The following is a 25,453-nucleotide window of genomic DNA, read 5'->3' as shown; positions in this document are numbered from 1 at the left end:
ATCATAATCACCCTCTTTCCTCTTTCCTCTTTCCTCTTTCCTCGCGTTATCGTCCCTTCTTGTTCTCGTTGACATTCGACACCTTCCCTTCCCTCGTTTTCTCTTCTAGTTTTTACAATTTCTCTATTGCTTTTATCTCTCATTTACTCTTTCGTCGCGTAATCGTGGAACGCTATCGTTATGATTGTTTTCTGCTTTTTTTTTCTCTTTTCTTCTTTTTTCTCCTCTTCTTGGCTTCTTACCTTAATTACAGCATTCTTTCCTCGTTACAATCAGACTGACAAGGATAATCACAATTACGATTACGATTGTCATCACTATAACTATTTATCGAATCAAATCGTTAATTATTAATTACGTTACCCCTTTTGATTCATCGAGATTATCGTCTGCGCGACAGTACTATCTAAATGATAATGGAAGAAGACCCGGCGGAAAGGCACCAACACAAGTTTCGCGTTGTAACGTAATTACGTAAACATGTAGTCGGGTTCGCGTTTATATCGTTCCTTTATCGTCTAAAATTCTAAAATTCTAAAATTCTCGATAAAACTTACGAATCAAGAACAACAACATCGATCGTTAGTATCAAACTGCTAATACATAATATAGTATAAAACGATAAAGTAACGCCAACAAATAATTGATAAATAAACAAACGGTCGAACAATACTCGACACGACAAAATCAAGCAGCTTGACGAACAACGATAAAATAACGATTCTTGAAAAAAAAAAAAAAAGAAAAGAAGAAAAAGAAAAAAGAAAGAAGAAAGCGAAACATAAAATGTCGTATTTGCATCTAAAGGCAAAGATAAAAGATTATAAACGCGTCCCGATCGATGGAAAAATTTACAACATTGTTAATACTTGGCTCTCTGGTTTTTCTAGTTTTCTAGACACGATCGCGTGCATTCCGTGCATTCCACGCATTCATACCGCGCTCATACTCGTCGCAAGTCACAGACGCACATACATACACGAAGGATTTCTGCTTCTGAATTGGCAGTCATCAAAGCGTCGTTAATTAATCGATTAAGCACGATCAAGTATGAGAAAAGAAGGCATTAACAAACGAACGAAAGTTGGAAAGAAGTTTCGAAAGTGCCCGGGCACTTTTAATTTCGATCGAAACGAACGGGGCTGGTTCGGCGGCACGATTTTTCGCGTTTGATTAGCACAAAATAACGAAACCACAACGAGAGTAACGTAATTATTCGATTTAAAGGAAAAGATATATCGATCGTCGTTTTCCCCTTCAACCTTTCGATTAATCTAACTCCTATACTTTTATTTTTAATCGCGCATATCGCACGTACATATCTATAGACAAGTATTAAAAAATAAAACAAAAAATGATCGACGAGAAGTACTTTTCACGTTTTTTTTCCACGCACAACTATTTAGTCAACAACGTCCTTTTAAAAGTTTTGATTTTTTCTCTCTAACGCGATACAAACACGATTCTTCGCTCTCCTTCTTTTTCTTTTCTCTTTATTTCTTTTTCTCGAATACGAAGAGAACGAATTCCAGTTCTTTCCTTCGTTTTCTTCGTTTCCTTCGTTTGTTATTTACAATATATATCTATAGTACGCTACGCATTCCCCTCTTTTTACAACAGTTCGTTTAACGATTAATTAGTCTGTTAGTATTTGCTTCTGTTTCTTTATTCGTACGTTAAGCTTAAACCTTACTATACAAGTGCCTCTTGGTATTCTCCTTTATCTTTTATTTCGTTAACTCTGTTCCTCGCTTTTTCTCTTTCTTCCATAAAACCTGGATCTTTGTTCGTTTTTGTCTCAAACAAAAACTACGTGCTTCGATAAAGTTTCGATATTTATACTTTTTCCTATTATTTTCTACGCCTAATTACATTTTCTCAGACTCGTCCGTATTCCTCTTTCTCCGTAACTGTTTATAATTCTCGTACTCTTCTTCCTCGTATTACGATCTTCCTGCTTTTTACAGCCTAACGTTGTTTTCTCCCAAGTAATTTTTTTTCTCTCGAACATGGTCCGTTCGTGTTCTTGCTTTTCCTACTTCTATACGTCCATTCCCTTCGAGTCTTAGATTCCTCCTAGATATTTCGTCGTACAACGATACGCCGTTTTCTCTATCCGTTTAAATAACCCCTTTTCTAGTTCCATTCGACCGATTCCAACGGAGAATTCCAACTCGAACGAAGTCACTCGATCGGAAGTCACTGTCCGTTCTTCGTTTTCTTCGTCCTCTATTTCCCACCGAAGGGATACCTTTGTGCGATTACTGACCGTTTGCGAAAACGTTCTGGCGAATCTTTAGAGAACTAAAAGAGAGTTTCTTGCGACCAGGCCGGTGGACTGGTTGGTAACGGCGCCGGCGGTGGTCTATGCCTGAGCTCGATGGCTGGAGAACACGGCGGAGAACCGGGGCTACTTTGGCTGCTGGTGCTCGTAGAGACGGCCTGAGACCTGTTGATATATTCGTAACGACAGCTTTTCCCAAAGTCATTCCATGTAAATAAGTTTGAAGTAAACGCGAAAATCGGAAACCGATCGGAAAAGAGCGATGGAAAATGGATAAATATCTTGTATTTACAAATAACGATATAGAAGCGGTAGTAGAAAGGATGAAACAACGACAAAAGTTTCGAAGAATAAGAACGTGGACGGGCTGTTTCTCGAGCAATTTGTCGTTTTATCGTGGAAAAATTGATTTTCGACGTTAACGCGCGCGGAATTTCCTCGATTCCGCGTAACCATGCGATCAAATAGATAGAGAACTGACCCAATTAAACCGTAACCGTAACCGTAACCGTAATCGTAACCGTAATCGTAACCGTAACCGGTTCGAACACCGTATACCGCTATATAGAAGGCATATTCGTCTTGGTATATAGCATTAAAATTTGTTAATTTTAGTTTGGTTCGGTTAAGAGGGCAGTGGTAAAGACGCAGAGTCACCGACGCTTAGAAGCAACGAAGGAACAATCGTTCGACTAGGTATACCTAGAAGTTTCAACGGCTGCGCTAATACTACGACAAGCTTGACAAGGTTTGCCTTCAGGCCGCCGTCTAGGGACACATCCAGAGCAACCATCCCATTTCTCGACCGTTTTCTTCTTTTTCGAGGGTACCCGAAGAAACCGTCGACAACTTGGCCCGGCTGCTTCGGAGTCGGTCGAGAACCCAGATACTTCATCCTCCGTGTCGAGACACTCTTCTTGCTCGTCGTCTCTTAGGAAGACCGAGTCGGAACCGAGCGACCTCGAATTATTCAAGCTACGAACGTACAAATGGAACAAGCGTTAAGATACGGATCGATTACAAAGGGAATGGAGAGGATGAAATCGTCGAGGAAGAAAAAAGACGCACGCGTATACGGCGACTAACAAGGTGACACACCGATTAAACGGATCCAAGTGTCGTTAAATTTACGTACGACTAGAAAAATTCGATACTACGAGAGTATAATAGTAGTAACGGTAGTAATGGTAGTAAGTAATGTAGTAAAAAATGGTAGTAAAAAATCGTTTCGTATGGTTGATTTTGTTCGTACAGCGAACAAAATGCGAGAATACGTTGTTACGTACGCGTGCGTTACGTACAAGGAATCGCGCGTGTAAAAATATTTTCGTAAACAAAAAGCCGGAAAAAGCGTGGCAAAATATTATTCGTTCGTCCGACGCGTTACAACGATATTTTCGAAATTATTTATACAAGTTTCTACGTTAACAACCTTGAGTCTGGTTCCGGAGGATCGACACTGCCCATGGAAGCCAACGGTGCTCTTTTGCCGCTAGTCGCCGTGATCATCGCCTCGTTCGCGTAAAGACCTGCTTCGCTCGTGCACGGGGAAAGCTCCGGGGTCGGTTGAATTACCTACGAACAAACAATCAAACAACTTACGACAACGAATCACGTACTTGCTCGTTCCTTTCGAATTACAGTAACGTGTTATCGTATCGAGATTTTATCATCGTATCGTATATCCATGTACTCTACGTTAGAATCGAAGAAGACAGCGTAAAAGATCGATTCGAATTTTCGTAAACGACGTAAATGATTTCACGCTGCGAATCAAAGTGGAAATGTTGCGTCAGCGGACGGAACGTTAAGATTCGAACGAACGTTTGTTACTGGAGGCTAGCGATTACCTGAATGTCGATGGGATAATAGAGATCCCAGGGTTCGTCGTGGGCAGCGTATTTCGTGGAAAGCGTAGGGTGAAGCGGCAAACATGGTACCGGCATCGCGGACCCCCTTCTCTCGAGGTAACTACTCCCGGTGCTGCTACACGTCACCGAACTGCATCTTCTTTGTTCCTCGGGAAGCGGCAAATTCGGCTGCTTCGTTGGTGGTGTCAACAGAGCCTCGTAGCCACCGCCAACCGACGCAAAACGCGGCCCGATTTTTGGCAAATGAGATTGCGACACCTTTAACCGTAATAACCGTCGTCATCGTATTATCGTCGTTCTTTCTTTCGCGATATATTCTACCATATATATATATATATATTATCCCGCGACTCGAGAAATTTTGTATCTTAAAAATCGGACATATGTAATCGAGCGTTTTTACGTTATATCGAAGTATATTCTCGCGATCAGAAGCAAAGCGTGGCAGACTCGCTGGCATAAAAAACCATCTATCTTCTGACTTATCGTGGAATGCAAAAAATATTCGATTCGATATGATTAAAAAGTATAATTACACCTATAATTCAGCGTAATCTCGGATTATACGGAATTACGACGAGCTTATAATCGCCGGATTACGCTACGATCGTTACGATTACAAATATCGATAAAGATCGGTTTAATTCGACGAACGGGTAGACCGACCTCGACACAAAGAGATCTTCTAGGGCCGTGATCCGGTCTAGGTGGTAATCTGGAAATGGCTTCGAGAGCGGCTGCGAGGGCTCTTTCTTCGGCTTCTGCTTCGGCTACCGCTGCGGCTGCAGCTGCGGTCAGTCTTGGATCCTCCAACTGCTTGCTCGATTTACACCTATCCCACATACCCTCCTTTTACCCTTCTTCTCTCATTTACACCCTTTCTGTCTATATAAAAACACAACTTTGCTCGCGTACTTTCATCCTCTACCTCGAGAAGCAAAAATCGTATTCGATCCCGAACGTTTGATCGCCATCGGAACACGGCGTTTCTTTTCTTCGAAATTGCTAGAAATATTTTTAGAAACGTTCGATCAAAAAATCCGACGTTAAAACGCGTTAAAACGCGTTTTAACGCGTTGAAACGCGTTGAAACGAGTCGAAAGCACGACCAACTGACTTGCCTGAAAATCGGGCTGAACGTTTTCGAAAATTTTGCGACCTGTATATTCTTATTCTCTGTATATACGATATATTGGAAAGCGCAACTCCGATCGAGCTTCGTAGATATTTAAACATCCGTAAAAAGCTGATAAAATGACGGCAATTTTCGCAAATTTATACGATATTCCGTGGCGAAACTCGAACAACTTGCCCCGAGTGAGTTCGAACTGTAAAATTAGTCTTGGTATATAAAATAACGCGGTAAAGAAAGGGAAGATGGGTAACAGCGAAGAGAAAAAGAACTCACCTGCTTTTATAAACAAGCAGAAGGATCATAAGACCGAAAAAACCACCGAGAGTCGCTGCGATTCTGACCCCGGTCATAACGTCGTAAGTTTTGTAAAATTCGATTTTCAGTTGCTCCCGCTCGCTGAGGGTCGACGTCGCTTCCGGCAGGAACGTCGTCGAGTCCATCCTCCTCGTCGTCGCGTTGCTCGCGTTCACGTTGCTGCCTACGACACTCCCCATATCTGCACACACACACACACACACGTACGACTCTCGATTCTTATTAAATATTTTCTTTGCTCGTCGAGGCCTCCGTGACGCGATTCTTCGATCTCGTACGTTCGATTTGCGCGTTTATACGTAGAATAGCCTACGAATTTAAGAGCGCGATCGATCAACGATACAGGCTGACAGGAATCCCACGATTCAAAGTTGAACGTTCTCCAAGAATTTTCTTCGCAACGGACATTAGCCGACTTTTTCCTCTGCGTTACTTTTATATTTAACCAAACAGATGTACACCGTGTGGAATCAATACCTTGTTTTATCGCGGCGTAGAAAGCTTTCGCAAATTGACCTGAAACGATTAATTCGCTTTTTTAATTTACATAGATTTTCGGTGCTCGAAGACTGAATTTCTACGACGTCGTCGTCTTATTCAAAAATGTACCTTCTTTCTGTCTTGAGAACGCCGAATTACGAATTATCAAATTCTTATCGAATTCTATCGTACGGGGAATAATTTGGCAACAGGTTTATCTTTAAACGAAAACCATTAAATCGTAAAAGACTCGGTCGTAAACGTACGAACGGAGAGAAAAATTACACAAGCATAGCGAAATTATCTACGTTACGAACGCAATCCTTTCGACGATTACGTCGTTTGTCACGAAAATACGTAAGACTAAGACGCGTCTTGCCATAAAGTCGGATTCGTGCGGCGAAAAGGAAAAGTACCGCGACCCTTTGACACAGTTCCGACCGCGTACGAATGGTCGCGCGAACATAGTTATACGAGATGTATGGACACGCTCGCTTGAAAATAAATCCCGGTAAAAAGAGCGGATCGACTGTAAGTTTCAGAACGTTTCTCGCTACGTTTTTGCCCAACGAAAGTCGCATCGTTCTGCGGAATATTTTTAGAAATATCTGCCGTATATTGTTCGAATCGAGTCGCACACGTCCGGTAGAAAACTGCAACTGCGATAGGACGCGATCGACTTTGATCATCGACCGATATTTCGAAAAGTTATTTTTCACTGTCAAATTATCGGCGATCTATGCTTTTGACTGAAACTAACGGGTTTCTTCCACTTTCAGCTACTTTCTATTAAAGTACTTTTTTCTAGGCATCGAAGCAACGTCGAAACGATCAATTCAACAAAAACGCGCTTCCGTCTTTTTCCTTTGATCCTTTGATTTGATTTGGTCTATATTGCGAATCGTATTCGCCGTTAAATGTATGGCAGATGCGACGCTAAAGATACGACGAGTCAACAACAGCCGACTGGAAAATAATTTTTCGTTATTAATCAAATATCTACGATACGTACGTACGAGACAGTTTTTTTTCCGTAAAAGACATTTTTTACAGGAGAGAATTAATCGTTATAAAACGGTGATGAAACATCGAGTTCGACGGCATTCCTCGTAACAACGACGGAAAATAAATTTTCTATCTACTGGACGTGGCTGGTTGTCGATTCGAAGCAAAAGCATCGTGACCATGTGGTACTGGTTGGAAAAAGTCGCGGCTATCGAATTCCAGTGATAATCGATAACGCGGAACTTTCGAGGGGTGTCGTATAGAGTGGCACTCGATCGAGAGCCTCGCTACCTCGAGAACAGAGAACAAAGAACGGAGAACGCTTTAGAGCGAGAAAGGCTGGCGAAACGACGATAGAAAACGGAGAACGCGACATCTTTTTCAGCAGGTTTTGTATCCTACGAAAGTTTTCGGCCGTGAAATCGCGTTACTTGCTTTACGATCGATTCCCTTCGTTACGAATAACGTTAAGAACGTTTAAAAATGGCGACGTTCGCGGTTTCTTGCATCGTTTCTAAACGCAACGACGATACCAACTCTGCTATCGCTTTATCGTTTGAATAGGATGCGGCGTATGGAAAGCGCGTGTTGGAAATACGAATAGAAAATTTCGCTGTAGAGCATCGCTGTAAAAGCGGCGAGTGGTCCGACTCGGCTCGGCCGTAGAGCAGCGTTCTACTCGAACCACACGCCAAGGTTCTGGATATTGATTTCAAGCTGAGAGAATCGATGGAGCCTGTCTTACGGCGTCTCGATAAGTCCTGTCACTGATAACGTTTCGCCGTTCCACGCAGAGACCTATAGGCGAGAGGCCGATTTCCAAAACGACTCTACAGACACGCACAGACATCGGTGTACGAAACACGCACAGGCTAGGCTATATAAACGTGCGAAAACAAAGATGAAACATCTGGTAAAGATTTAATCCAGAAATAACTCGATAACGTGGAATCGTTCAAGAACAATTTGTTATTTATTCCCATCCATAATTCATCGCGTTCTTTCAGCTATTATTACGATCGTCCGATACGAGAATGTTTGTTTTGATAAAAAATTGTACGCCAACCCACGTTCTCCGATCGGTCGTTACAGGACCGAATAATTACTCGCGCAAGGGGAGAAAAGAAGCAGCAAACCGAAACCGGAAAGAAGCGAAAGAGAAAAGAATCCGACCAAGTTTGCGATTTGCGGATAGGAAAAATACGGCCGGTCGAAACGGAGAAAAGAAAAGAAACGAAACGAAACGAAACGAGTAGACGCGTTCTTTGGACGTTGAAGAGAAACGGAATCGGCGATGAACTCGGCCGAAATTTCGACGTTTCGCTCAGGAAGCATCGAATAAGCGGGTTAATAGGTCGATTTAAGCGAACGGGGACGACAACCTGTGGCTGGTGTGCGGTAACCCTCGAGGATCTTACCTTGCGAAATCCTCCGACAGCTTTAAAGCTATTTACCGTTGGCATCGATAACAACCGAGTCTTCTCGAAACGATCGTCGTGCGTATTCTACCACGATAGAAGAAAGAATCGAGTCCAGATCGTCCATATTAAGCTCGTTCGTAATAGCGATTCGCTATTCGATTCTCGCGCTTCGAAGAAAAGGTAGAAAATTGATCGAGTTAGGCTTCGCTTTGAAATTAATAAGTCGCTTAACGTTATTACTTCGACGTAATTACTTTCGTCTCTTTACGGAAAGTTTTACTGAAAAATTAACGAAAACACCCGTCGAAACGAAATCTTCAAATCGCTACCTTCTTACAAGGAAACTCGTTTCCTGTCGTGAAAAATGAATCGCGAGCAGCTAAAGAGGGAAACTAGACTGCAACTTGGGCAGCGACGAAGAATTCGTTCAGTCCCTTTTCATCGTGTTCTTCCTTTCCTTCGAAGAGAAACTCCGACTCGAACTCGAACTCGTCTCGTTAAACGTACAACACGGTATCTTTCATCGCGAGATCGATGCCTGTTATTTTCACCCGAACTTTTGTCGTTACGCAACGCAAAGGGCCTGGAAAATTATACGACTGCGTGTAAAGCGCGAGTACTCGCACGTTCGTTGGCTCGACGACTTAACGAGAGTGCCTGCGTTACTTGCACTTGCACTTGCATTAACACGCATTATGACGCTGCTACGTCGCTTACTTTCTTTCCGACATTACGCGATTTAAACGTAAACTAACGGGAAATTCGCGGGACATTTCGTCCGATTGGAATAAATTAAAAGTTCCGTGCTTTCGATCGTCCGATAATTTCGACGAAATTCCGGAAAGAAAAGAGAAGAATCGAGCAATAAAAAGTTAAAAGGCTTATTTCGGAGAATTTAAAAGCAATTCGGGATAATATCGAGTTTATCGAACGGGCTTTCGCTATTTTTCGCGTTAGCGTGTCAGTACGTCAAGACGAATTCAATCGACGCGGAATGTAACGTTTATCGATACGCGAAACAAGCAACACGTATACGAGCACGCGTTATTTCCGTGCACGTTTCGACTGCACGTCGCTTTTTCAAGCACGGTATTTTACCGTTTGGCGGAAAATAGCGCAAATCGTAGTTATCGAATTGGCTGGATTTCACGCGGTATAAATACTCTTATCTTAATCGCCGTCACATTGTACGTCCAACGACCGAACAACCTACTCTATAGTTACGTTGAAAAGTAGCGTAGAAGAAAAATCGTCAAACGTCATTGCGTTTCTGTAAAAAAAAAAAAAGCATCTCTTTACTTCGAATATTTGTCGTCGCTCTATGCCGTTCGTTCGACTCGGATAAATTTTTATCCGCCATTCTTACCCTATCGATACTCCGGAGCGAACGATCGTCGCACCTCGGTAAAATACGCACGGTAAAATATTACCAAGGCTGCGTAGTATCCCGCTGCTGATCGGTGAAAACGAACGAACGCAACGTGCCGCGTAATCGAAACGGACTGCGATCATCGGAATCGAGTGTCCGGTCGGACGGAGCTTTATCCTCTGACAAACAAGCAAGCGTCCGAGATGGATAAATCCATCCTTTCGATCGATGAATCTCATCGCCGTGACCGAGACCGAGACAGCGTCCACCCCGTAAGTCGAATCTACGTATTCCATGTTATAATATTTCTCCGCGAACGTAGTACGTGGTAGTAGAGGTGGGGGTGGGTAGCTTCTTCGGAACAACCATCGACGCATCCCATTTTCCAACCGCGGACGTACGTACGAACGAAATTCGCGTCTATCCAGCGGAAACGACCAAATCGATGATAACCGACGCAACACGTACACGTCCAACGACTCTGGCAAACTCGATTTATGAAATCGAGCCGCATCGGTGGTACACGACCGTTCCAGACGTAGTAGATACGAATATAGTTACCGTCTTAATTATAAAATCAACGGTATACGTACTTGCGTCTCGACCGTCGAAACAAAATATTCGACCGATTTACGAGAAACAGAAGGGGTTTAGATCCCGTTCAAGAGCGTACGAGCAAAAAACCGTACCTCGGATCGTTGCGACGTCGGTACAATTCTAAAATTATTTGTTACGACTAGCTCGAACGTAACGTTTTACGAGCGCGTAATTCACATATTGATTCAATCGATCGTTTACGAAACTCTCGTTGATATATTAAAAAGAAAAAAAAAAAAGAAAGAAAAGAAAAAAGGAAATTGAGTAGATTCGAAAGGTATAAGATTCTACGTAGATAAGATCTTTGCGTAGATATCGACGTAGATGTCGACGAGCGATCGAGACCGGGCGACATCGCGACGAACGTAAAAAGATAAATCCTGTACCCGAATCTACGAAGGTATCGTTCTTCCTTCTCCGCTACTACCGAGAGAATCGGCAGCGAATGGCAAAAACCATTTATTCTTCGTTCTATCGATGTTTCACCCTTCGCATCGATTCGGTATACGGTACGTACGGCCCTGAGCCCTGTAACGTCGATCGTTAGCATCGTTTCGGATAAGAATCGGTATGACCGCTATGACCGGTGTTTCTATACACCGATGTACGTAACGATACCGTCGCGTCCCTCAACCGGTAGCAAAGACCGAGCAATTCGTAGAGCAATCGAGAAAGAAATCGTGCTTTTCCGCGCGATGGACAAAAGGGGTCGTGTCGGAGGGGAATCGATATGGGGCAGGTAGGCGGTCGAAGGCATTTCAACTCGGGGTGGAGAGGGTAGACGGAGGAGAAGTGGTCGGGGTGGTTGAGCTGGCAGGGGAGCCAGGTATCGATTGCAGGCTGCGAGAGGAGAAAGAACCCCTCCCGTTGCTCCATGCCCTCTTTCCAGCCCACGCACTACGGGTCACCGGGTCAAAGCTCACGGCCGGCTCACTGTTGCTTCTGCCTTTTCTCGTCGCCGTTTCGATAGTACGACGTTCTCCCCGTGCACCTCGCAGCAAATAGAAAGAAGCGGCGTTGCGATTTTCGGTTAAAACCGCGAAGAAATTTCGCCGCGCTCTTTCGCCACCCACGTCTTTATTTATTACGTCGACTGGTCGCTCCGCTGACTATGAAAATCGTCTTGTTTCGCCTTCGTGGATATTGCCCGCGAAACGATTACAACGAAAATACGTAATCTAATCGCTTAATGGACCGCCGCTCGTTGTCGCTGCTGCTTGGTTGATACGACGACCTATCAGTTGGACGTCGCAGCGTGTCGACGATTATTCGCGCCTTGCTTTAGAAACTTACGCGCAACACTACCGTTGACTCCTTTCGAAGTTTCTAATCCATTAGCGGTAATTTGTTTACGCTTCGACAGGCGATGACGTATAGATGATCGATAGCAGGATTCCTGTATTTTCTTGGTAGATCCGGCTCGCTGAATGTCCAACGGCGCTTTTACGCGTTTCGTGCAATCACGTAGCGATACAAAGATATCGGATCTTTATCGGTAGCCGAATATGCGATATCCCTTTTGTACGTTTCTTCTAATTTCTTCTAGGGGTAAAAAGAGATTAATTTTGACTACGAATATCCGTTCCGTTTGAAAAAGAAGGAACCTTTGGAACCGAACGATCGTGGATCGATATAAAATAGCGAAGAGTAACGAGCGAATCAGAGACGGAAGAAAATAGGAGCCATTATGGTTGAGAGAGAGAGAGAGAGAGAGAGAGACGGATGGTGCGCTCGAAAAGCTGATACTCGGGACTGATCGTACTTCCGGTGACCGCATCCTTATCGGTATCGTTTACGCTCTCTGTCGCTTTCATCGCTACTCTTCCAACCTGGTTCTTTCTTTTTACGTTTCGAACGCCCGATAACCGATAGCGCGATATTTCGAGAGAAACCGACGACTCGTTGAATCGGTAGCTTCTCCCAGCCACCGACTCCGAAAGGCTCGATGCCGAACTTTCGCAACAACTATACGCGAAACGATGACGCGGTGCGATCTGTTTTTTTTTTCCTCGTTTTTGCAAACTTGGTCGCTAGAATCCAATTTTCCAGTTAACCCGACCCAACGAGATCTACCTCTACAGACAGGATTTCGTTCTCGCTGATAAAATATAGAAAAACGTTGTTACCCGTGCTAACGTAACGCGATGCTCGTATTCAGACTGACTCGTAATACCGGTATTTCCATCTCGCTACCATCCACACCGGACAATTCTCATCCATACGTATATCGTGGAGAGAGTTACGAGGTCTTCGTATCGAGCAGCGCGAGTTCACCTACTTTCTCGTATCGTGAAACGCGATCGTCCTTCGACGTTCGAGTCGCCGAAATCGAGCAGAGATGCCGAATCGTAGCGTCTCCGTTGTTTCTCGATGCTCAAAGTAAAAGGAAAGCGGGGAAAAAAGCACCACCTAGGTCGAAACGAGGCGCCGTACAGACTTTCGATTTACCGATACGATCGCGCGACCGTGCGAGTCCTTCGTTGGAAAGGAAGAGTAGCGAGATCGTCGAAACTAAAGCCACGGGGAGTCGAGTATCGCGAAGCTCGGTCGTCGGGTGATCCTTGAATATTCGTTATCGTTTCGACAGGAGCCAGGCTCGAGCTCCAGGGACGACCGAACGTTTCTGGAGTGGTGTGCACTCGAGTATAATTAGATGTCCCAGTTTACACGGCATCTCATTATGGAATCCATTCTGCCAGCCACAAAAGCTACGATACGTGCTTACATCGGCCGCCTTCCGTTCTCCACCCACTCGATAATAAGCTCACCGCCTTATCGAAATTAACCATCTGCCTCGTTGCGCTTCTTGTATTTCACCCGCCCGACCGTTTCAAACACGATCGAACGATCGCCCCTTCGTTTCTTCCTAATCCTTTTCCTTCTGCCTCGCCCCTTTTCAACGCGCGCCCGCTTATCGACGTTCTCACAGTGACAACGTAACATCGTTTCAAAATCACGTACCAACGGACCGACGATATTTCATCCTCACGCCACGCGATAACGTATATTTTCTAAAGCTAATACGCGACAAAATGCTTGGCAATTACAACGGTTGAACGTTGTATCCTCGGCTCTTTCCAGTCTCCAGCTACACATACGATAACGTTAATTATTTATATTAATTATAATTGGTTATATCAATTATCGATGCGATTTAGTTGGTCGAAACGGATCAACGCTTCGACCAATCGTACACTTGGTTTTAACGTAGATAAGAACGTCCATAAGGTTTCGAGCATACGACTAATATTTTTCTCTTATACGTTTTCGATATATACGTTGATTCGAGAAGGAGACAGCTGGCATTAGACGCGACGTTTAGCTTTTGTACGTTTCGTCCGATGGGTATTCGCAGGTAGGTACGTATACCGTAACGATTATCTTACTGTAAATCGATCAAGGTGCCCGTATAAATACTTTGGAGCGGCAGTGTACATCGATCTTTCGTTGAAAGCGTATATATATCGGCTATTTAGACGTAGCTCGAGCGTTAATTTTGGATTAGCTCTGATACGCGCGATGCTTCCATAAGGATAGAGAAATTACTAATCAACGGACCGAGGACCGCGCACACATAAACGAACATTATAAGAATCGATCGCGTGTTTCAACCGGTAAAAACGCCGATTTTTTCGCTTTTCACTCGTTGCGCGAGCTGTTACTTGGTCTTTCGTAACGTCGCGTACGCGGTAATCGATTTGAAGGATGATTTTGACGAAAAGATAATCTCCCCGAGTTGTACCTCGAACGATCGATGCAATCGGACAATCGTAGAGGTATCAGTCGTACGTTTTCCTTATTAACGAAAAAATCCACAACGAATGCAATACGATACTCGAAAGACAGATCGCGCCAATAAAATCTTCCAACCGTTATCAAATTGGATCGAACTTTACCGGATCCAGAGACAGAGGTTCTCTTCTCCGAAAAGTATGAAACTTAACAGAGCCACCGGGCAATCGACTTTCGAAAATTCGAAAACGCGAAAACGCTTTAAAAAGCGTGGGAGTGTGTTTCTCGTTCGTCGATAATTACGTTGCCAGCGATGTAGGAGGAAACGATTCTACGATACGTTCGATATGGATGCATCTAGCAAAGAGGCAGGAACCTCGTAGAGGGTGGAATCCGGTGTAATTAGTAGTTCACGCTTGACCTATTAAAAAACTTGTCCATTCGCTCGCTACGAGAGCCATTGTGCTCCGGGCTCGTCAAAATAATCAGCTGCGATCAGCCTTGTTCGTCGTTGAACCGAATTCTCGGTCCATCGATTCGGCCAACGCCTCTAATTAGTATCATTTAACGATTTCAATTTCTCGCTACTCGTTCCGCGATCGAGCTACGCGCATTTTTAAGCAAACTCGTATTTTGCGTCTAGACGGAAATTTGATATCACCGAGGGGGCACCTTTCGGATCAAAGTTCGTAAAGGCTGGTTAATTAACCGCATCGGTCGATGGAAACGTACGATAGCTGTACCAACGGGAACGGCATAATCGGCGGGGGCTTCGAATCGAATCGAATCGAATGGAATGGAATCGAATCGCCGTTCCAGCGATCACGGCATCGAGCAACATCGAATTGGCAAGAGGAAGAAAAATAAGGTTCGGCGTGACGCGAGACGAAGGCGAAGCCCCGTACTACGGCCCTTTGGCGAAAGAGTTTCGGTGCTCCCTGGAATTTTTTCTTACTCGAGGGAAGATAGCCAGCGAATCGAGCCCGGTGCCGCTTCGAAGTAGCTCAAGGTTCGCCGTTAAGACCGCGGCGTCGCGTTATAGCTAAACCATTTGTACGAGAAAGAGAAAGAAAACGAATTATTTCGAGTGGAAAGTTGGCCCGGCGAATCTTAAACCGCTGGACGACTGCTGGAGGATAGCAAAGAGCCCGATTAAACCGGACCCGAAGAAAGAGAAGAGGACAAAAGGGTAAAAAGGAAAACACGGGACGTATCGCGCGGCTGTTTTCTCACAGTTTCCGCCCCGAAACCTCCCGAGTACCTAGAGAATTTTGTTTTCGCGGAGGTAAACGCTCGAAATAAATTGTCCAGAAAATACGATTTCCTTCCTTCGCCAACGCTCAACGAGCCCCCGTTTAATTCTTCCGCGTTTCGTTGTTACTTTCGAAAGCGTGGTCGGAAACTATGGCGAAATTTCGTGCAATTCGGTCCCGGTAAATCGTCATATCGGAAGCGAAATCGATCGAAGCGATCGGTCGATTCGACGGATATGCAAAAGTTGCTACGCGAAGAGCTCGTAGAAGAGAAACATGCCTTAGATAGGCAACCGTTTGTAACGTCGATGATCCAAGGTCACGCGTAGAATCCATCAGAGGAATAGGAGTTGAAATTCAACGAGACGAATTTAGACCGCGGCCTTCGGCTCGGATTCACCTCGATGTAACCGTACAAGTTCGATCAGCCGAACGCTGCTCGATTCGTTCGACTATTATTTTAATCGCGTTTTTCGTTCAAACCCGCAATGCCGCAGACTTATCAACGAATTCGATATTTCGTTTTAAACCAACGATCAAATTATACAAGATTAACGTGATTATACGTACAGTGACTTGCCGTTCGACAAAATTTCTACTTTATTAATTATTTCAATCTATTTCTCTATGTACTGTGACAATATTGAAAAAGGGGGGAGGAGGGAAAGAAGAAAGAAGAAAAAAGAAAGAAGAAAGAAAAAGGAATTAAACGGCGTGTCTGTACTTTCTCTTAGTCGTCCGATCTCCGTTATGTATCTTGGAACAAATAACGCGACAACGCGAAGAAATTTAAGTTGCCCGAACTAGACGAAACATGCCTCGTCGTTTATGGTCGGTTTTCGTTCGTTCGGTTTCGTTCTTACAGATATGGCATCGTTGTTGTCTCTGGATCGGTCGAAGCGACGAAAGCGACACGGAAAAACGAGCCAGGTTGCGAGAAAACAAGTTTCGTAACGAGAGCGTATATTCCACGGCTCGTTTCCGAAATTTCGTCGGTAGTCTGGCGAACGTCAAGGCCTCGAGCGTAAACAATTCGATTAGGTCAAGATTCGCTTGGCCGATTTTATCCCGCGAAAAGAATCCCTTCTATCCGTAGGCGAAGCGTTACGTTCGAACGGCAAACAGTCATGTTCCAACGTCGTAGCGCGCAATGTCCGTGGCCTTTATAGCATTTACCGCGTTTCCTATACCTCGTAACGTACAATTTCGCCACTCGATAGAAAGTTTGAAACGTTAACGGCGTATCCTGGCCTTTGCCTTTTACCTGATAACCCGAGTCGTTGGTAACGCGCTACTCTCGATAACGCGAAACAAACAAAGGACCTTTCGTCCTCTCGTACTTTGGTAACACGTGGTGAAAAATTGCGTTCTAGGAACCGCGGTAGAAGGAGGTAGCTGTGTAACGAGAAATTGCGTCACGTTGTCGGATAATATAGAGGATACGCGCAAAAGCAAGTGGAAAATATAGAATAAAACGTGGACTCGTCGAAATAAATCTTACTCGTGCAACGTCGTCGAATCTAATTTGCTCTTAACGTTCGACGTACGATCATTCTCGAACGTTTTTGAACGAAAAACGAGAACGTTCGACGCGAAACGTTGGAAAAAGATCGTGGCAAATTTAAACACCGCGCAAACGCAAACGAAGCAAGCGCTTGATAAACATACGATGACGGATCATCGTTTGTTTTCGAGTTGTAAGATTTGTTTCGCTTATTCGAAAATTCTTCTTCCCTCGGGAGAAATTGTCGAAAAAGTTGAAACGACGATTGATAGGAAAATTTACCTCTATCGATGGACGCAGGGGTCGGCATCGATGCGACGAGAGAGAGGATATCAGTGGCAGTGATATCGTAGACTCGAACGAGCCTCCTCGTCCACTTCCTCCTCCTCTTCCTCCTCTTCTTCGTCTTCTTCTTCTTCCTCTTCTTCCTCGTCCTCCTCGTCTTCGTCTTCAGGACGAGGCACGGATCTAGTGGTCATCTCCGTCTTACCCACGGCCGCGAGTTCATCCTTACCACGCCCGATAACACCTACCCTCTCGAACAAACGCGTAAATAAACGTTTTCAACACATCCATTAAAACAACGGTCGAAATAACGCGATCGATCGTGAAAGATAATCGGAGCGCGCGAGAAATCCGTCGACCAACGGTATTCGTAAGAGATTCGAAAAAAGCTCGTTATTTATAGATTTGTACATGTTGGCGAATTGCACGGGAATTTCGAAATTCCTTGCCGTTAGAAAACTTTTCCAAATTTCGAAAGCTTGAAACCAATCGCGCGCTAGTTGCGGATAAACTTATTCCCAGTGGTTCGATGGTTCGATGGTTCGATGGTTCGATGGTTCGATGGTTCGATGGTTCGATGGTTCGATGGTTCCTGCTTCGGCGGAAAACATTTCAAACGTTTGGGGGGATCGAACGATCGACGGAGAAGAGACGGAGCTCGGTGAAATCGAGTAATTCGCTTTAAACGACGAAATCGTTCCAAGACAGCTTGGTTCGTTCGCGTTTGTCAAACTCGGCACGGTCGTGAAATAAATACGCGATAACGAATACGTACCGCGAGTTGAACTCGAGCTAAGCTAAGTCGAGTAAGATAATCGAGCGAATTAATTATAAAACGGACCACCTTTCGCCACAAGGGGTTTCCCTTCGATCGAATCGGTTTATACCTCGGGCAACGTTCCCACTCGAGAAATCGGAGATTTTCTCGAACGCTTAGTAGTACGATAGGTACGATTCGTTGAAACGATAAACGAAATATAGATAGAGCTGCTTTTTTACAAAACACAACTCGAACAGTTTGCGGATAAAAGGTGCAAAGATAGGGGGGAATCGTTCCCGTAGTCGGTTAAAGTCGGAAGAGCTGGAGTGGATAATTGATAATAACCGATCGACAGGTTCCGATATTTATGGAGCACTCCCAGGCGGCATGCACGCACTTCCTTCCTGTACACCTTTAACGCTCACCGTATCACTCGTTATTTCCATACGTTAACATTCGTCGTGTATTTTTCTCCTTCGCGACAAACGATACAAAATTTCAACGAAACGTCTCTACGCTATCGCGATCGAAATTTCCTATCCGCGTCGATATTAAAGTCAACGATCAAAGGTAATTGCAAGGGCAAAACATCTTCCATCGTATATTATTTCCTGGCAATTCTGCTAGACCGTACGCGTAGCACGAGTTACCGTAACGTAAATATATCAACAGCCATTGATATCGTTTGTACGAGGAAATAACATTTTTGTAAGATCGAATCAAGCTCGATTGCCCTTTGATATCACGCTACCTCGCGTACCTCCAATTCATCGCTGCGCTTCGTTCGTATCCTCTATTTAAATGCTTCGTATTTTCCATCAAATTTGAACGTGAAATTTTATTTCATTTTTCAACGATCGGACAACGTCCGATCGTTCCGCTTCCTACGCTTCGAAGCTCCATACACTACTATACGTACAACTATATATAACTATGTATAACGATACAAACCAAGGGAAAAGGAAAATATACGAATACCAAAGCCCATCGAAAGATGTTAAAATCGAACAAGGTCGTTCGATCGACGTTTGCTGCGCGTCGATCGACTCGCGAAACGTCACGACGCTCCGTGCGAAAATTCTTTCGCCGACGAGATAAAATATCGCGGTCTTTAACTTTCGTTACTTAGAACGCGTAATTTAGAATGTTCGACCGTGACAAAGGCGTAGTTCGCGCTGGCGTGTATATCGTTAATAAGGACAGCGGTAGGACGCCGAGAACCGAATACCTCGTGTTCCGCACTCGGCGCTCTAGTGCACTCGAGAGGAGGCCAAGAGCCCTGAAACGTATCGCTGCTAATTTCTTTCAAAGAGAAACACGTCCTCGGTGAACCGAGGCTCTCCGCCCTCGGACCTTGCTAACGTCTATTCCGCTGAAACACGTATTTCGGTCTGGGTCTCGGTCTCGGTCTCGGTCTCGGTCTCGGTCCGAATATCACGATGCTGCGCCGTCGCTCAATTTTTAAATCTCTGCCCGTTTTGATCCTCCTTTAAATCTCTAAATCCGTTGTTCGGTCGCGGTGTCCGAAGCAGCTCGGAAAACACCGACGATTCTCTCGTTCGTTCGAGGTTCGCTTCTTCGGGTTGTCGCGAAAATAATTCAAAGGGCAAGATGTATCTTGTATCTCGAGATTACACGAGGCGGAGCATCTAATCGCGAGTAACTCTGATCGAGACTCTTCGATCTCGAAAGTGAAAGATCTTGAAATTCCAAGATCGCGTTACGAAAGGCGAAAAATTCGCCAATACAAACTTCCAAGATCCGCGGTTTCCGCGATTCTTCCATTTCGAGATTAAAAAGATTTCTTCGTCGCTTAACGCGTTGACTGCCGCAACCAGATATATCACGCCGTAACCTTTAATTTTTCAACAAAGTATCGTGCTTTTGGGCGCCTTTTCTTCGATCATGTTGTCCGAGTCACGTTCGCCTTGTCGACGATCTCTTGCTCCAAGAGATTCGCTTTATTTCAATCGTTCTAAGATTTAGCGTGGATCACCCACCACCACCACCACCACCACCACCACCACCATGGCCAGTCAACGTGTTAACACGCAAATTTTGTTTACGCGTCTACTTGCTATCGTCGAGTTGAAAGCTATCGGATCGTTTTTAAAGACTCACCTCAAGTTTCACGACTGCCTCTCGTCCTCGTCACTGAGCAGGCGACCATCTCCGCGACGTATCTCTTCTTTGTTCGCGACTTTTCCTCTCTAGGAACCTCCTTCGACCGACATTTCGCCACGCTTGCATATGCATATTACTCTATTGCTCGACTATGCCGTTGCTTCTCCTTCTTATCGCATTTCAATCGTCACTGTACCGGATCGCCAGACCGATTCGGAGTTCGCTTTTACCACAAAGTCAGTTCCCTTCGCAGCATCTTTTTCTCTCGATTTTACACTCGATTCCCGTACGATCCGCGTCCTTATTCTTCATCGTCGTTCACTCGCGCTCCTAAATTTCTCCCAAGTTTCTGTTTCAACCGTATCGAATGTTACCCGACACGACGATACACGACGGAAATTTCCGACCAATTGTTCGTAAACACGATGTACGCAACGTACAAATTCTAAATGGCAAATGTAGTTGCACGCGTCGAATCGAGGCAAATCGTGCTTAAATCGTTTATACGAATGTTGGATTTCTATCGAGAAACGTGTTCGCGCAGTGTTTAACCGGATGAAACGATTCCTGATGTTTTTAATCGTTTCTACCTTACGATATTCGCTATATCGACAATTCTCTAAAGCTAAAAGAATCAACGCTACGAAGCAAGTACGAGAAATTAAATGAAAATCGTTCGAAGCTTTCGAGGTAGTAATTTCTCTGTAAGGAGGACGAACCAGCGAATTTACCATTACGTCGACGAAATACTCATTCGCCGAACTACCATGTCCCTTATCTTTCTTTCTTTCTTTCTTTCTTTTTTATTTTCTTTTTTTTTCTCCCTTTTTTCTTTTATCGTTATCCCTGTTAATCCTGCAATATCGATAGATACGTATCAATGATACTACGAAAATGACTCGAATCCGTAGAAGAAATACCGTATATATCTTTCTTCGAAATATATTCCTCTATTTTCAGCTTTTTCAGAAAAAATTACCATTGCACGTTATAATAACGCAAATATATAACGCGTAAATTTCACTAAATCGATTAAAGGAAGAAACTTTCTCAAATTTTATAGTTTCGTCTAGTTTTATATATGTATATTTACACGTACATCGCGTTCATTAGACGACCAATAACTCGTTAATAATATCAATTAGAATACTACCTTTTCCCATCCAACACGATCAACGTCGGTATCGTTGATTAAGAATTGGAAAAAAAGAAAATAAGAAGAAAAAGGAGAAGAAAACGCGCTTAATCGTCAAACGTTAGATTTTCATCGTTTCTATCGTTAACGAATGAACGTTTTCAAAGTTGCTCTCGTCCATGACGAAATCACTAACGAAGTAACTAATCGGCTAATTATTAGAATAATTAGAAACGTACCTACCGATGATTACGACGATTATTAGAAATAGAATTATAGAATTTACAATGCATCAAATATCTCACCGATATGAAGATAAACTAGGTCGCGTAAAAGTGTTACGAGCCATTTCGTCGGAAACTATTCAAGATACCAAGCAAACTCTTCTTTCATCCCCGCAGACTCGACGAGCTAACGTTCTCCTCGTTCCTTCGAAATAAAACGAGGCGTAAATTCTTTTACCTGCCTCCTTTGGGACAGCCCTTTTCTCCAAATAAGTCTATCGATCGATATTTCAATATTACAACGCCTTTAATAATTACATTAATAGGCATTTAATACTACGTAAATCGTAATAACGATACATGTTTCGTAGATATCCGATATATCGCTTCTTTGTAGCGAAAGCGTTCGAAAACGCAGAAACCTATGTAGCGTTTCAATTATTTTTATCGCTTTTTGCCCTTACCGAACTTTGATTTGAGCAAAAGTACCGTACGTGAGAATACATTCGCGCGGTACATCTATTGTCTTGGCGAAAATAAATTTTACATACTTGGCTTGCAAGTGAGTACAGTTGAAAATAGATGCTTCGATAAATTCCAACGATAAAATTGAAAAGACATCTTGTCTTTCGTTAAAACGTAATATACTTCGCTGAAACGTCAAGTTTCACCATACGCAACGTTCAAAATATCCTGCCTTTTTCATTTCAGTTTCATTTCAGTTTCATTTCAGTTTCGTTTCAGTTTCATTTCAGTTTCATCGCGCTTTACGACGCATGGAATATTAAAATTCAGAATTTCCGAAAATGCAACGTCTAAGCCATTTGGCCATTAAGAAGCTGGAACTTTTCTATTTTATTCGACCTGTCGCACACCTTTCTTTCGCTAAAACGTAGCAGCACGCTTTACAACACGTAGAATATTAAGACTTGACATTTTTTCAAAATACAATGTTCAAAGTGTGTAGCGTGCACTTTTCCACTATACTTTTTCCACTAGAATCTCCTATATTTTATTCAACGTGTTCCATTCTCATCCATTAAAATTTACCACTCACTTTATAGTACGCACAAAATGAAAAAATTGAATATTTCAAAAAATGCAATGTTCAAATCGTATATTTTTTTTCATTGGAACCTAGTTTATTTCCTGTCATATGAGACATCGAAATCTAAAATTGCCCAAAGCACGATACTTTCGATGATTTAAAGTGTCATCGAGCGCCAACATTAAGAAACGATTTCCAGCAGAAAGGAAATTTTATAATACCATCGGACCAACTACTACCTGTATCTTCCAATTTTATTCCCTTTATGTGCATGCCGTGTACAATCCTTATTACGTTTCGTGCATGATTCCGCGCGCGAAATGAACGACTAAGCATTTCCGTAATACGTAAATAAATATATAAGATAATTTGAATAATAATATATCGCGCCGTTTTATCCGACACTCGCGTATCAAACACGCGATTTTACGTTCAAAGAAATAACAGAACACGGTGACTCGCGAAATCGAACTCGCGTTTCAACGTTACTTGGGAAATTTTTATGTATATACGCGTATACGAAATGTCTTTAAATCTCATAAACACCGTGTAATGGGATACGGCTGTCGTGATTATATTAACAAACTTTGAAACCAGTCTGAAAATAATAGAACAATTATAAGATATTTATTCGAAGCATACGCTTGGCAAAAATCGTCGAAATATTTCAACGGTCGATTTTATTCGCTGTGTTAGTAAGTCACGATATTTAACGCCAACTGTATATGTTTAAGCCTACTACATTCTATACTAATTTTTCCATTAAGCGTACGCTTACGATAAATGTCTTGTAACTTTTATGTACATTTTCGGATTCTCTTCAAATTATGTACGCAATTATAATCACGATAATCGTGTCTCGTTACAGTACAGTGTTAACGAAATTTCAAAAAGCTTTATATAATACACACGATATACCGATACAAGTTTTCTCTGGTAAGGGTTTGAATACTTTCGTGAAAAGCCACGTTATGTTAATCAAACTCGCGTCTCGAGTCTCCGATATAACCTTATCTTTTGACATTTCGTGCAGTGAAAATGTCATGAAAAAATTGTCTCCCCCGTTCATGGCGGTTAAAAGGACAAAAAGAACAAGCAAAGAAAAGGAGAAAATGGAGACACGGACTTTCTCTTTCCCTTTTAAATAACTGCAGCATAGAAAGCTTCGTGAAATGTATATTGTAGGTAAAAGGAGGTAAAAGATGTAGGCGAGGCAAAAAAAAAGAAAAAAAAAGAAAAAAAAACAGGATAACAGAGAAACAACGGTGGCGTGCAATATTCCAGAAACGTTTAGTTTGTTACACAGCTATTCGATGATCAATAACTCAAAAAAATCACCGCCGTATGTCAGATTGCACTATCATGAATCAATCAATCTACAACCTTCGCTATAATCTCAACTTTGACGGTTAAATGCTTCTAAAAACACCCTGTCCGTATCCATATATTATATACGCGTACGTACGTTTCGCATAAGTCTCTATATACGTGTCTGCCTTTATCTATACATATATGGTACGCGGGGACATAACCATATATACACCTATTTATTTCCATTGAAGCGAGTATACGAAGAAACGATTTAAACGATAAATGAAATCAATCGATCTCGATTCTCTTAACAAAATAGCGAAAACTGAACGACGAATCGATTTATCGTTTGCATTATTCTCTACGGTCAATTTTCATCTATCCAATACGTTCTAATCTTTGTTCTAACTCTCGCAGAACGTTAACACTACGATAAATTATCTTTATCAATTCGTTATATGTGCTTCATAAATTTCTTCGGCTTATTCATTATTATTATTATTTAAACATTAACGATTTTATACAAGAATAGTAATCACTTTAGTACTTATTGGATATTTACATTCCATTAAATAAGTCATTATTTGTTGTTACAGTATTAAACTAATCGGACAAGCGAACACACACTACGATATTAATTACAGCGAGTAGGGATCTATCGCATTTCTCTCTTGTCAATTACGATTCATAACCTTTCGTCAAATGTTCAAACGTACATGAATTTCATATCCTACAGCGTTAAACAATCATCTTCCATTTACGATAATATACACGATATACATACATACAGTATACATATATACATTTTCAATTTTACATGTTCATACGTACCTTGGAACACACATTCGTATCGACAATATATATTCGCAACAAATATATCGCACAATCATGGACAGAATATCACGCACAGGAATATTATAAGAAAAAAGAAAACAGACCGGATGATACAAAAAGGGAAAGAGAAAGAGAGACGAACAACCACTTTACAACAACATATTCACGGCATAAGCTCGCGCGGCCTACTGAAATATCAGAATCAGAAGGCATGCGTTGCCCTGACGGCTGGCTTCCCCCTCTAGATTCGATCCCCCACTAAGGGTAACTCACCCCCACTAGGGTTGTCAGCAGAAATGTATGTTTGAAAGACTAAAAATAGGCTTGAGTGAACTGATTTTCTAGGGATGGAAATCATTGTGAAATGATAAAATTGTGACGATAAGGATACTGATCTTCGCGATATTATTTACATGATAAAATAAATGAAACAGTCCATCGTGTATACGTACACATATATTATACAATGACTGAACGTAACTAAAAGTAATTCATCTGTGTATTCTAAAAGTAATCAATGTTATATAGTTTATTCGTTGGAATCATTGTACAAGTTGTTATGTCAATGGTAAAAATATTTGCACTGAATTGCTTCGTGTTCTCCATTGTGTGTTTGCATAAGTACAAGTATAAGCTGATTGAAGATAAAAGTAATACTTCGTGTAATACAAATCGTTACTTGGTTCGCATTTATGTCAAATAATAAATATCTTTCAAATTAAATAACTTATTATTGGTATCGAATGAGTTAATTTCTTTTCTATAA

General features: G+C 42.6%; 1 protein-coding gene across 6 annotated transcripts; it reads right to left on the bottom strand.

Moving 5' to 3' along the window:
• Positions 1-1,555: 1,555 nt before the first annotated feature.
• Positions 1,556-25,310, bottom strand: LOC117207019. 6 transcript variants are annotated; one of them, XM_033448063.1, is made up of 9 exons: positions 20,133-20,320; positions 17,249-17,502; positions 6,083-6,121; positions 5,564-5,786; positions 4,822-4,987; positions 4,135-4,413; positions 3,717-3,859; positions 2,987-3,259; positions 1,556-2,449 (listed from the first exon to the last, which is right to left on the bottom strand). In XM_033448063.1, the coding sequence occupies exons 2-9, from the start codon at positions 17,274-17,276 to the stop codon at positions 2,305-2,307; spliced, it is 1,296 nt and encodes a 431-aa protein (XP_033303954.1). In that variant the 5' UTR covers positions 17,277-17,502; positions 20,133-20,320; the 3' UTR covers positions 1,556-2,304. The 6 variants fall into 6 exon arrangements, with proteins under 6 accessions (XP_033303954.1, XP_033303128.1, XP_033306351.1 ...); XM_033447237.1 differs by having other exon boundaries at positions 17,249-17,495; XM_033450460.1 differs by lacking the exons at positions 17,249-17,502; positions 20,133-20,320 and adding an exon at positions 24,685-25,310.
• Between the last annotated feature and the right edge of the window lie 143 nt (positions 25,311-25,453).

This window comes from Bombus bifarius, unplaced genomic scaffold (genome assembly GCF_011952205.1).
Source record: "Bombus bifarius isolate JDL3187 unplaced genomic scaffold, Bbif_JDL3187 scf7180000007964, whole genome shotgun sequence".
NCBI classification, from domain to species: Eukaryota; Metazoa; Arthropoda; class Insecta; order Hymenoptera; family Apidae; genus Bombus; species Bombus bifarius.
Note: the sequence above shows the minus strand (reverse complement) of the source record. Positions and strands in the feature narration are given on the sequence as shown.

Excerpts from the sequence above, each read along its gene's own strand:
- LOC117207019 (XM_033448063.1), bottom strand. The coding sequence starts at position 17,276 with ATGCCGACCCCTGCGTCCATCGATAGAG. Across the intron at positions 6,122-17,248 it reads CCCTGCGTCCATCGATAGAG|GTCAATTTGCGAAAGCTTTC; the intron begins GTAAATTTTCCT and ends TAATCGTTTCAG. Across the intron at positions 2,450-2,986 it reads GCAGCCGTTGAAACTTCTAG|GTCTCAGGCCGTCTCTACGA; the intron begins GTATACCTAGTC and ends ATATATCAACAG.